Below are 14,265 nucleotides of genomic sequence, written 5' to 3'. Positions count from 1 at the left end.
TACTTCTATCAAGTAATTTAGTCAGGATGTCGGCCTTTATTCCTTCTGGTTCACTACTCAGAACCCAGCACCTCCTGCTAGAATGTGTAGACAGTTTTCCACCACTATCTCGCCAAACCACTTCTTTTCAGGTTTTTATAGGGGAGAATGTTGTGGTGTTTTTTGTTAATCCATTCATTGATCCAGGCCAGCTTTTGAATGGTGCTTTTATTCCAGTCCTGGAATAGAGGTGGGGCTAACAACAGCCATGTGCACGAGTCCTGAAGGCAGACTGCACTTGCCTCTCTGTAAAATACTAACTGTCTCATTAAACCGTGAATATTCCTGATTCAACTCCACTGTCTTGTCCTTGCATACCACCACCCTTTCCACTGGATGCTACAAATTCTACTCTTGATTCAAAAGAGCCTCAGTCAAGAAGTAAGCTCCAGAAGGCAACTAAATTCAAACTGGAGAGATACAATATAGCTTTTGTTTAGTGAGCATCCACCTCAATGTCCTTCCATGAGAACTAGATCCTCTGCATCAGCATCTAGTCTTGAAAACTGGTTTGTGCTATTCTGTTATCAATCTTGAAGCAGAGATTTCAATCACACCTCAGCACAGTGACTTGTTCAAGTCTGGGTCAATCACACAATAGGCACATATCATCCAGCTTGTCCCTATGTGACCTCAGTGAAGAAGCACTAAACCAGGGGGTTCCCAAACTTGATCCCAGATGTTGTAGGACCACAACTCCCACAATTCCCAGCTACAAAGCCAAAGGCAATGGCCATAGGCTAACAACATCTGGGGCTCCAAGTTTGGGAACCTTTGCATGAAACAATTGCAACTGCTGAACCAGAAAGCAACTATCTATTAAACTAAGGTTTAAGGAAAGCGTGTACTTTTCAGCAGTGCAAGATGACTTAGATGGTCAAGATACATCTAAGATGGGCAAATCCATGACAAGTAATTAATTAAAAAATATAAATGCATACATACTTACATTCCTAGCTCTAAGCACGGCATAGTGCTTAATGCATAGTGCTTTTTCTTTAAAAAAATAAAATAAAATTCTTATGGAGTGTTTCTATGGAGTGGGATCATGCCTACTATCAGTGCTTAAATAATTCATCTTTCCCAGCTTGTTTTTTTTTTTTTAAAAGGATCAAGACACCTGATGGCATCCATCTTCACTCCATCCCAAAACAGATTCCTTTCTGGTAGGATGTTTCTATAAGAAATATATTTCACAGATCAAGATTTCTGATTTTATTTAAAATTTCAACATTTCTACAGTGCTTGCAAAATATAAGTTCCAGTCATACTATACAACAACAGACTTCACAAGTTGTTCTGGACTGAAGTATTCATATTTCACCTTCCCTATTCTGAGCAAGCAAAGCATTTCTGTGTATATCCAGTGTGGATTATAGCAGGGATGAAAATACAGTACATAATACTTTCTCATCTATCGCTTATGAAATGTAATGTTATACATGGAACAATATCTTGCATAAGTTCTGTTACAAACCATTTTTAACATTACCATAAGTAAATACTCATGTCCATTATTAATGAACAAACAGGCTGAACAAATCAGTTATATATTGGGGGAAATCTTGTTCACCATTCTCTTCTGAATAATTCCACTGAACTCAGTGGACAATTGAAGCAGAATTAGTGGACAATTGAAGAGGTGTGTGTGTGTGTGTGTGTGTGTACAGGAAATTCTAAGGCATGTACTTTGAGTGCCAGAGAGAAGTGTACCTTTCTGAGGGCATGCTATTTCAGTAGCTACAAGTCCCAATTCACCTTAAGTGGCGCAGCAGGGAAGTGCTTGACTAACAAGCAGAAAGTTGCCGGTTCAAATCCCCATGAGCACTATATTGGGCAGCAGTGATATAGGAAGATTCTGAAAGGCATCATCTCATACTGCACAGGAGGAGGCAATGGTAAACCCCTCCTGTATTCTACCAAAGACAACCACAGAGCTCTGTGGTCACCAGGAGTCGAAATCAACTTGACGGCATGCTTTAACTTTACAAGTCCCAGAGTGCCTTATTTCCTGTTGGTATTTCAGGGTCATTGAAATCCCAGGGACAGTGGAAGCTTAATGATATGATTTGCAGGCCCCATATATGGAAATAAATGAATTAGGCCTCTGGTCACCAGTGCCTATAGAAGAATTGGCAATATATACCAGGAACAGAAAGCAGTGTCTAAAGGACATTTGTGTATAATTGCGATACATACTTGACATACTGCTGTGTCTGGCTATAAATACAAATCATGCATCCAGAAAAAAAATCAAGTTAAGCAAAATAATAAACTTAGGAGCTAAAAAAAAAGCTATGGAACAGCAATTAATCCTCCAGTTTTTCAAAACAGACAAGGGATATTGAGCGGGAGGTGGGAGGCATGTTATAAGTTTATAATAAGCCCAGAGAAAATATGCTTTGAGACAGATTACAACTACTTTAAATCTTAATGTCCACTAAGAATTCCTGATGATCTTGCAGTATTAAGAAAAAAATCTCTTGGAAACCTGCATTCAGGGGGAAAGGCTTTGAAAAAGAAAATCCTAAATTAAAAAAAAGGACAGAATTATCCAGAATTAATAGAAAACTACCTATGAACGATTACTTTTCTTATGCTTGTCTTTTCTGTCATTGAAAATGTCAGTTTGTTAGACTATGCATCATCTAAACTAAAGGAACTATTTCAAATTATTACAATGATTGCATTTCCTTATCAGGAAAGACTAAAGCACTTGAGGCTTTTTGGTTTGGAAAGGATGTGTGCAACAGCAGTCGATAAAATTAGGCATCATGTGGAGGAATTGAACAGGGAGATGTTTTTCTCCCTCTCACAATATTAGAAGTCAGGGTCTTCCAATAAAACTGACTGGCAGGAGATTTGGAATGGACGAAAGGAAGCACAGCCATAGGCATAGGGGAGGGGAGGGAATTGTGATTATTTGCTTTGGCTTAAAAAAGTGGGGGGGGGAGTAATCCAGAAATCTATCCCTGAGGGTTGTACAGCTTTCAGGGGACAAATTTTTGGGTGAAACTGAGCACTCTTGGAGCCAAAGCAAATCATCAAAATTGGTTCAATGCTCCTATGCACCTGAGGCTGTGCAGCTGGAGCAGTAGTGGAAAAGCTCTCCCTTATGCCGGTGCATCTTCCTTTCATGCTACCAGAAGGCTGCTCTGGGGTCAGCCAGTATACCTTTTCATATTGGTAGCTGGGGAGAGAACAGCAGGGGAAGGCAATTGCCTTCATGGCCTGCTACTGACTGAGCTTCCATAGGAACATAGGAAGCTGCCATATACTGAGTCAGACCACTGGTCTATCTAGCTCAGTATTGTCTACACAGACTGGCAGTGGCTTCTCCAAGGTTGCAGGCAGGAATCTCTCTCAGCCCTTATCTTGGAGATGCTGCCAGGGAGGGAACTTGGAACCTTCTGCTCTTCCCAGAGCAGGTCCATCTCCTAAGGGGAATATCTTACAGTGCTCACACTTCTAGTCTCCCTTTCATATACAACCAGGGTGGACACTGCTCAGCTAAGGGGACAAGTCATGCTTGCTACCACAAGACCAGCTCTCCTCTCCTAAGAGGCATCTGGTTAGACACCATGGAAACAGGATGCTGGAATCCATGCACCTCTGGTCTGACCCAGCAGGGTTCTTCTTAGGTTTTTTCAAAGCAAAGGCAAATATAAATACACCATGATAGAGCAGAACATTGTGAGCAGGGAGAGGTGAGAGAGATCCTTGTAGCCAAGGGACATCAATACTTCATTCCATCAAATCTGCATCACAGTGATACAAAAACCTATGTCTCGGCACCGTACATCTTTTCTGCTACAGTCCGCTTCCCAGAGCCCAGAGAAAATCATAGAACTGAGATTCTTTCTGACATCTTTACAATATTCCAACTCAAGAATCTGGAAAAGCCTTTATGATAGTGTCATATGCAGGAGGCGGGGTTTGTGTTGAATGGCAGACACGAAGACTGTTATTGGACCAGTGGAAGTCAGGACGAGTTAAGCTGCTGGTGTTGCTCCCAGTAAGTGTTGTGGTAGTGCTTGCAGGTACCAGAGTAATCAGCTGACTGTCAGTTTCTACAGGAAGTGGAGGGCACTGCAGAAAGGGGTGAAAAGTGGAGGCCCGGAAGCTTGATTTCCTTGGAAAGGAGTTGGCCTGATCTGAGGAAGCTTGCCTCTGGAAGGTAAGACTGGCCAAGCTGAGGTTGCTGCGGCGTTCACAGCTGCTATTACGGTAAAATCCTGGCCTGCTGGCAGCATATCCATGAGAAGCCCTGGAATGCCGAGCAGAAGATGAGGGGTTCCACTGGGAAATGCGTGCACTAGCTCTGCGACTAGACAGGCAAGTCAACAAAGCCCAGATTATGCCTCCAATTACGAGTCCAATGACAACAGAAACTGAAAATGCTATTGTTATTTGATCTGAAAATTAAGAACAATGTGATTATTTATTCTATATTACATTATATGTATTGCAAGCATGTAGGATAAATCGAATGAATGAATGAATGAATTATTATTATTATTATTAATAATGCAATTCCAAAACAACTTGAAGAGCACCTCAACACCATAGGGGCCACAGAAATCACCATCAGCTAATTACAAAAGCCAATTACAAAAAGCTACTTTACTGGGAATAGCCTATATTCTGCAATGATGTCTATAATAACAGCAACAAAATTGATAATAAAATCCAGCCATCCCAGGTCCTTGGGAAGGCGATGTCTGGATAAAACAAACCAGTCAATAACACCTGTCTGACTGTGTACATCATCATCATCATCATCATCATAGTCACAGAATATAGGCTGTTCCCAGTAAAGTTTCTTTTTGTAATTGGCTGATGGTCATAGGGGCTACGCAAATCACAATCAACCAATTACAAAAAGCAACTTTATGGGGAACAGCCTATATCTTGCGACGATATCTATAATAATAACAACAACAATACTGATAATAAAATTCAGCCATCCCAGGTCCTTGGGAAGGACTCGATGTCTGGATAAAACAAACCAGTCAATAACACCTGTCTGACTGTGTAAACAAGAGAATAATAATAATAATAATAATAATAATAATAATAATAATAATAATAAAGGTTTTATTTCATATTTCACTGAAGCTTGTACTTTCCAATCACAATGAAGTGGAAATCTAGGCCTATAGACTGATTTCAATATAGTTTTTATCACAATGCAATTCTGCATAACTTTAGTGGTGAGCTTTCACATGAAATATGATTGAAGAGAGTAGTAGAAATTGTGTATTACTGTTCATATGCCTCAAACTATTTATAGACAGTCGTGTATATCATCCCATGTGCATGAAAACCCAGCAAGAGTGAAGAAAGTTATTCTCGTCACAGTCACATGCTACAAATGCTGGGCTGTTCATATTAAACATACTGTCCGACATTATGGAGGGAAATACTCAAAGTCGTCCCTTTGAAATGTTCAGGTTGGGCTGTTCATAAGAAGTAGAAAATCTGTTCATAAGAAGTAGAAAATCTGGGTAGAAAATTTGCTTTTATATTATACAGACTGATTCCCCCCCAAAAAAAGAAAAATCAAAATAAATCCAACATTCCAAAAATTTATATTAGAGAGGTAAAGGGGGACACCTAGGGGACGCAAAGAACAACAGCAAGTATGTTTTCAGAAGGAAGGAAGGAAAGAAGGACGGACACCTGGAGCCACTTGGCTCCACATTAGGCATCATGCTTGCCAACTTTCCAAAGGCCATGTTAATTGGTGACTGTTCAACAACTGTTAGCTAGCTTTTTGGAGCTCCAAATGGCAGCAATAGTCTGCTCTTTTCTTTTTTAACGATTGCAGCTGGGGGGAAACCCATCTTCTGCTCTCTGTGTGCCCACTCACCCATCTGCCTGTGCATGCATATCTCCTTTTTAAAAGTTTTGTGATTTTTTTTAGCCCTTTTTGAACTCACAAGCTGCCAATTTCCAGGCGTCTCATGTAATTCTCTGATGTTACATCATTTCCCCTGTGATTCTCTGGTGTTAGTTTACTTCTCCTTCCCCCCCCCCCCCCGATTCACAATGAGTATCCTGGCTACCTTTAACATTGATTTAAAGGTTAGTCCAATCCTGACCTCGACCCTGACCCCAATCCTGACTACGATCCTGACCTTGTCATTCAGAAGGGTCCAAAGGACTCCGAACCAACATTTGTGGGGTTCAATTAGATTGGGTCGGACTCGATCCCAACATCTGCATTTGGGGACGGACTGCGATCCCAACATTAGGCACAGGCCTAATGGATATGCTCTTCTACGGATTCATAATCTGCCAAATTAAAAGGCAGCTATACTACTCTTAGCATGCATCTGCTTCATATTGGTACAACAAAACAGTTACCAAGTTGTAATGAACTTGCATTGGCTGGCAGGTTCCACAGTGAAACACAGATGTGCAGACCCACCTGTTCGATTGTGGGGCTCTAACAACACAGTGATGCTGTTCCACATCTGGACTGCCCTGGTACAGCTTACCATTGTACAATTGCAGGTTGCATGGTATTTGCATTATTCCCAATGCAAGTACTGTACAACCTGCAATCATGCAAGGTTTCCAATACATGCAATCATGTACCAGCTCAGCCCTCTTGTGTAGCAGTATTGCCATGTGTGCGTTGGCACAGGCTGATCTGCACTGCCTGCATTTCACTGCAAAAAATATCAGCCACTGTTGCCAATATGGAAGGGGTTTAAGTCAGCTGGAGTAGTAAGCATTAATGGAGTGACATGTCTGGAAAACATTCATGGCCTATATGGAAAACTTTCCACTTTTTCATGGAAAACTTTCACTAATGGAGCGATGTGTCTGGAAAGCAGCTTCACACCATGCTTTTGGTGATGGACTGAATCATGATTCACTTTGAGTCTTATTGCAGAAAGAATACTGAATGGTTCTTCCAATGAGCTTTTACACAAATAACTGTACCTCATTGTTCAGTGAGATTTCCTACATGCATCACGTTTGCAAGGAAAGACATAAAACTGTTCTGCTGAACTGACTCAGAGCAGGGAGAACAATTTTACAACTGAAATGCGCCTAAAGCAGTATTTGAAGCCAATCCTGAATGCAACCCCTCCTGCCCCACATGTGAAATATCTGAGCAATTTTGAAGGAGGCCAAAGGAGCTTGAAATGAAAAATGTCTAGATGATGGGGGCGGGCCTCACACATCTGTAATAATATGGTTATAACCCAATTATAGCAATACTGCAATCTTCTGAAAATCTACTTCAACTGAGACATAAGCTTATGGCCAACATTCCACGCAACAGAACACCAGCATTAGCACACACTGGGGCAGGCATGTGCGTGTGGCAGGCACCCCCAAGGGTGCTGCGCAATAAGGCAGTTGTGCAACACATAGCAGACAGCCCTGAGGGTGTTGTGCAACAGGACAGATGCACATGGACTTAAAACACTTTTGCAGTGTTGCACAGCACAAATGGAAGTAGCACTGTGCAACTGCATGGACACTGCACAGAGCTACTTCAATTCATGCTGTGCAACTGTGCAAAAGTGTTTTAAGTTCTTGTGTATCTGTCCTGTTGCACAACACCCTCGGGGCTGCCTGCTACGTGTACAGCAACGCTAGTGGGCCCCCAGTGCTGGCATTTTGGTGTGTGAAATGGTCATAGAATACCATTCTACTAGCATTCTAAGGAACTTAGAAGGATTCTGATCAAAATGAATCATGAAAGTGTGGTGTGAAGCTGTTTATAAAAAGCTTCCCAGTCATCTCACTCCACTACAGTTTTCTACTCCAGCTGACCTAAATCAGTACCACTAGCATTGTTGTATTTCCTTGGAAATGTTTGGCAAATTCACTTTGCTGGTATTCTAGGAAGAATTAATACAGGTGGACCTCATCACTCGTAGTCCCAATACTCGTGGTTTTGTGTATCCATGGTCAGGTCAATGGAGACCTGACCTTGATATACGTGGTTTTAAAAGGGTTAAAATCCATATACCTGTGGTTCCTAGGTGGACATAAATCACCATCGAAGTCATTTCTGGCCACCATTTTGCTGAAAAGAACCATTTTATAGCTCGGGGGGGGATTCCCATGATTTTTTACAGAAAAATGGCAGAATTGAGGCTTTGGGGGGACATTGCTGGACAGCAGGAGACCTGCACAGCAGGACATGGCACATTATTTCTTTGGTTTCTGCCTTTCAAAGCTTTTTAAAGGGGTTTTTTTCCACCTCCAGAAACCTAATCTCCCAATTCCCATTGCCTCAATGTTTCGTTATCCGTGGCTCTGTTATCTGCGCTTCTATCTGAGAACGGAACCCCCAGGATAATGAGGTCCACCTGTATGTGTTATTTTCACATATTGTCCACAACCTAGTTCCCAATGGTATTTATTTAGCACCAACAAAAGCCACCAGCTTCTTTCCTATGCCGTTAACAGCTGTTTGATGATAGCAGGTGAGAATGCTGATTTCCATGCAATAGGAAACTTCACCCGCTAATTCCAGCATACCAAGCTCCAGGTCAAACCAGGACAGACAATTTTTCTGGCCAGTTGACAACCCTAGTACCTACAGCTAGCTTCAGTGTTACAATAGTTGTACAGAAGAGAGAGGTTCAGCCTTAAAAAAAAATATGCAGCACAGTGACAAGCCAGTGACAGCACATTGAATTTATACCTGGCAAAAAATAATCTTGTGCACAAGGGACCAGTTCAGATATCTCCCCAGACCAAATGATTAAAAGGGGGATGCACTGTGTGTGTGTGTGCCCTTTTTGACAACTTTCACAATATCCTGACCCTCCCAGCATGAACCTTCATTGCCTTGGGGGCATAGTGGGAACTGTTTTAAATGAAAATTTGGAGTATGTTTACAGCTACAGTTTGGATGAACAGCCCTCTAAAATGATAAAGGGACACACTGGGAGGGTATTGGGAGGTCCATAGAAGACACAATGGGCACAGTTCTGGCATGTCATCCTTTAAAGAACACTAGCCAGGGAAGTATTGTCTGAACTGGTTGAAGTGTTAAACTTAATTTGTTGTTGTTGTTAACATGAAATTGCTGGGAGAGTTCATCAGGGGATTTGGTTCAGGTTATTAGCAATATGCTGATGACACCAAAATCTATTTCTCCCTGTCAACTTCATCAGGAAATGGCCTAACTTCCCTAAATGCCTGCCTGGAAGCGGTAATGGGCTGGATGAGGGAGAACAAACTGAGGCTGAATCCGAACAAGACGGACTAAGCCACTTCCAAAGTTATTAATTACATGTTGTGGGAGGTCAGGAAGTGGCTTATATCTGCCTGTTCTGGATGGGGTTACACTCCCCCAGAAAGAGCAGGTATGTAGTCTGGTAGAACTTCTGAACCCAAACCTCTCCCTGAGGTTGAGGCAGTGGCCAGAAGGGTTCTCAGCTTCGGCGGATATGTCAGCTATGTCCATTTCTGGAGATAAATGACCTTAAAACAGTGGTGCATATGCTAGCAACATCCAGACTTGACTACTACAATGCGCTCGACATTGGACTGCCTTTGTACCCAGTCTGGAAACTGCAGTTGGTCCAGAATACAGCAGCCAGGTTGGTGTCCAGGCTTACCCAAAGAGATCATATTACACCCATTTAAAAAAAAATACATTGGCTGTCAATAAATTTCCGGGTGATATAAAAAGTGCTTGTTATTACGTATAAAGCCCTGAATGGCTTGGGTCCAAGGTACTTAGAACACTTTCTTCTTCATTAACCCCATCACTTATTAAGATTATCTGGGGAGGTTTGGTTGTAGTTGCCACCAGCTCAATTGAGGCAAGTTGAAACTGGGCCTTTTCTATGGTTGACCCAGAAGTTTGGAATATGCTTCTTAATGAAATTAAAGCCTTCTCTTCTCTGGATGTTTTTAAGAAGGACCTGGATTCATATTTGCTTACTCAGACTTTTAGATTATAGTTTTAAAGCTTTATGTTAGAGTTTTTATCTGTATTTTAAACTGTTTTAATTGTGTTAATGTTCTAATTGTTGTGTTTTTAGATTGTGAACTGCCCAGGGACTTGCATATGGGAAGGGATGAAAATATGTTAAATAAATGAATAAATAAAAATAAACCTATGAATGTGCTAGGCATTAAAGTATCTTTAAGTTGCCATTGATAGAAAGACACTGTTTAAGAATAAAAACAGATATAAAAGAGATAGCATGCATACCTTTGAACCCTTCTGAATTATGTCAAAAAAATTAGAAAATCTGCTAAGTAATTACTGAATATATTCATATGTATGGATGACTGACTTTTCAGGTATGTTGCTTTACTGCTGAAGTGACAGAAAAGCTATCTGTCTCACTTTAACTGTACTTCAAATCAGAAACAACAGCAGCTTAATATGCAATATAACATATAACATATAGTAATAAAGATAATTCCAGAAGGCAAGTAGTCATCAACAAGGCCTAACTGTCTCTCCTAGGAAAATTGTGACATATGGTTATGACCTCCACTCAGATTCAGAATTAAATTAGGTGGAAGTTCCAGTTTCCTACAGTTGTTGAACAGTCACCAATTAACATGGCCTTTGCAAAGTTGGCAAGCATGATGCCTAATGTGGAGCCAAGTAGCTCCAGGTGTCCCTTAGTAACAAGGAAATTCAACAGAAGTAGCAATCAACAAAATATCCTGCAGTAACATTTGCCAAATACATTAGAAATTTGATCAACAAACTCTTTCCAGACCCCTCTGTCTTAGGCATGGCGTTATGACTGGTGAAACGGGGGTATGATTGTGAAGAAGAGCCATGCATTCTTTGGTAATTACATCATAAAATAAACTCTGACTTCCCTTTCCTGCCATTTGTGAATAATTTTTTCCAGCAAATTTATAACAAGACATGTTCTGCATGTTCTTTTATCAGTAGAAAGAGAATGAAGCAAGGTGATTGGACATTACTCCTGTTCTAGAGGCTGTATCTTAATTTGTTGTTCTAGCAACAGAAGAAATTTCTGTTAGTTCAAGAGGGAGTGATTTTCACCAATCCTCCTTCTTTCTGCAGCCCCTTGAACCCATGAAAACTGGCTCTTGAGGACTGGATGTCCTTCAGAGCACAACGGCATACAACATGGAAGCAGGAGGGGAGAATTAGTGGAACTCACGCAGCCCCTTCTGCAAGCAAACAGAGGAACAAAATTCTGTGGTAATAACTCTTCCCTTTATCATTGCCTGAAACCCAATCAGACAACATTACACTGAGCAAAAACTCTGACATTCTAGTCTTTCTGGTGGTTTGTGATGGTCTTGATTCACTTTCCTAGGCATCAGAGTTGCTATTGTCCTCCTGTGATCCCCCAACAGGCTTCCAGTCATTTAGGACCATGATTCTCAAACTGTACTACAATAAATTCAACTTCATCAAGAAAGTAAACTGTTTCAGCAACCTGAAGTGAGCTTCTGCCCCCAAATGAACAGAAATTGATGAGGAGTAATCTCTGGGCTTGGGATATGTTCTAAACATGTTACCAAAGAAGGGAAGCAAGAAGAATCGGCACAATCAGGGCTCCAAACCAGGGCTGCCTCTTCAGAATCATCAATTAACTCAGGTTTGGGAAGAAGGGCAGTGGGGCCCTTCTGTGCTCAGCCAGCTTCAAGTTAAGAGTATGAAGACTTTAGAGATGCTAGGGGAAAACAGGGCAGGTTTGCCCTCACACACACACACATACCACAGTATTTTACTAACTCAGCTTCTATCCCTGTGCTTGGGCTACGAGGTTGGATCTATAGACCTACCTGCACAATTTCATTTTAGAAATTATTCTGATCCATTCTTTTAAACCATTTGGAAACTGCTCTATAATATTCTAACAAATAACACAAAATTCTATATTAATTGTGACTGTTAAGCTACTTGAACTATAGTTCATGGGGAGTTATTGCCTATGCACATCTCTATACAAAGTTGCCTTAATGACTGGTTTATACTATAATCAGTTATTGGCTTAACAATTGGTTTAATATAATAATATCAGGTCTATAATTTTTCTAATTATTGTTCAAATGTTGAGTGTTTCTAATAAAACACTACTTCAGGGGAAGCAGGATAGCAATGCTAAAGTATTTGGCTTACCTGATTGCAAATATACCCATTATAAGAGATATTACTTTTATAACATAAAATCTATATTGAAAACATTGGAAAGAAGAACATACAGTATTGCATAATTGTATTACAAAGAAAGAATTTAGAGATATTATTATTGATATTATATGAAGACTATATACTTTTCAACAAAAACATTCATAGTTCACACATTAAAAATAATTTAAAAAATAAAAAAATAAGCAAATGGTTCCCTTTCTCAAGGGGCTAACAATCTAAAGACATCACCAAATAACCACTGGAGGGAAACTATGCTGGACTGAATAGGGATAGTTACGATCTCCCTACTAAATATGAGAGCTGCCACGTATAGAAAATATAGTATTGTAAAGATTCACGTATTTTAAAAGAAAGAATGAACTAACAAATACTTACTCCAGAAATTGGGTGGTAAATTCCCAGAACTAGTACTGTTGGTAATCATATTCAAAATCTGCCAGAGTAATAAAACCGCTGCATGCACAGTACAGCACTTGGGTGTACGTTAACAAATGGACTTGGAAAAATGTCCTTACACATTGTTCTGCTTGCCTGAAAGGAAATTAGTGTATCACATTTCCTGCTTTTATACTCAAATTAGCAACTATTTGCCTTATCTTGTACTGCCGCATGGTTCCTGAGACAAGGGAATAATTTCCTCCTCGTCATTTCCTTGGCTAGACAGTGAATAAACCAAGAACAATACTCCATACCCTTGTGGTCTGCTTCTTGTTGGATCCAATTCCATACCCAAGGAAAGAAAAAGCTTTCTTTGCATCCTCAGAGTGCTTCTGTGCAAGAAAGGCCTCACCCTTCATTTATGGATATGCAAAACCTGCTATTAAGTTGTTCTACAACAGAGATTCATAATCTGGACATCCCTAAACTGTTTTCAATTCTTTATAGTGTTGCATTTACCTAACTTTGGGTTGTACCGTATTCAAATTTTCTTGTATGGCTAACTACTTTTAGATTTATTTTCTCTATGCCTCTGAAAAGATAAGCCTATAAAACATCTCAGGGTACAAAATGCAATAAAATCTGTATCTGTAAGCCTTGCAAGTTAAATCATCATCAAGGCCACTTAGCAGACAGATAAACACATGAAAAAGACACTCCAAAGCAGAACTGTGATTTCTGAAACCAAGATATGTCAGGCTAAGCTCAATACTATCCAGTAGACTACAATTATTTTTGAAAGAGACTAATTAAACATATAAATACAGGAGGCCCTCTTCCCCCCCCCCCCCGCCAGGGGTTCTGGTCTGGCCAATTGCCGTGAACAGGGAAACTGCAGAAAAAGAAACCGGGAGCCTATGGGGATTGAGCAGTTAAGTGTGCTCAAAACTCATAAAAAGTGGGCGAGGGGAAGAAAAAAGATAGCAAAGCACATTACCTTGTTCTCTAGCAATGCCCCCCAGCCCCCCAAATCCTCTGATTTTAAGGTGGGTCTTTTCTTTTCTTTTTTCCTTTTTTGGTGGAAAAGAGTCACAGGATGGCCAGCAGAAATGACACTGGAAGTCATTTCCGGGTGGCACTGAGCCACAAATAGCTGAAAATAAGCCTAGTTTTAGTACACACACACACACACACACACACACACACACAATATCTGGGTCTCTATGCCACAAACAGCTGAAAATAGCCCTAGTTTTAAGCATGCAAACAAGGAAACCAGATCTCTTTACTGCAAACAGCCAAAAATAGGCTATTTTTTGACCACAAGTGGCCTCCCAGTCAGCGCTATTTTCTTTTCCACAGTGTGTAGGGAATGATATTGCATCACGGTGGAATGATGTTGATTTTAACACTGCTGAACCTGCCACTGCCTGCAGAGGTGGCAAGTACTACTTTAAGCAAGAAAAGAATGCCATTGTGACCCCTCCACTGACTTCAGTAACCCCCCTCATCCCCTTTTAAAATTTAAGAAGATGTTATGAGTCCCACCATGACAGCGTTGAATTGCCTCCCCCATTTTTTCACCCAATGAAAACATCAGCAAATATTGGGGAGGGTATTTGATCTCCAACTCTACATTAAAACCTGCACCTGTTAGGGTTAATAAGGGTTAATAAACCTGATAAGAATCTCAGTTCTATTCCCAA

The 14,265-nt window shown here is 40.6% G+C and overlaps 1 protein-coding gene across 1 annotated transcript; it reads right to left on the bottom strand.

Moving 5' to 3' along the window:
- Positions 1 to 1,239: 1,239 nt before the first annotated feature.
- On the bottom strand, positions 1,240 to 12,697 carry MYCT1 (MYC target 1). Its single transcript, XM_053293062.1, has 2 exons — positions 12,557 to 12,697; positions 1,240 to 4,454 (listed from the first exon to the last, which is right to left on the bottom strand). The coding sequence occupies exons 1-2, from the start codon at positions 12,603 to 12,605 to the stop codon at positions 3,925 to 3,927; spliced, it is 579 nt and encodes a 192-aa protein (XP_053149037.1). The 5' UTR covers positions 12,606 to 12,697; the 3' UTR covers positions 1,240 to 3,924.
- Positions 12,698 to 14,265: the final 1,568 nt, after the last annotated feature.

This window comes from Hemicordylus capensis, chromosome 1 (genome assembly GCF_027244095.1).
Source record: "Hemicordylus capensis ecotype Gifberg chromosome 1, rHemCap1.1.pri, whole genome shotgun sequence".
NCBI classification, from domain to species: domain Eukaryota; kingdom Metazoa; phylum Chordata; class Lepidosauria; order Squamata; family Cordylidae; genus Hemicordylus; species Hemicordylus capensis.
This window is presented reverse-complemented; position numbering and strand designations above follow the sequence as displayed.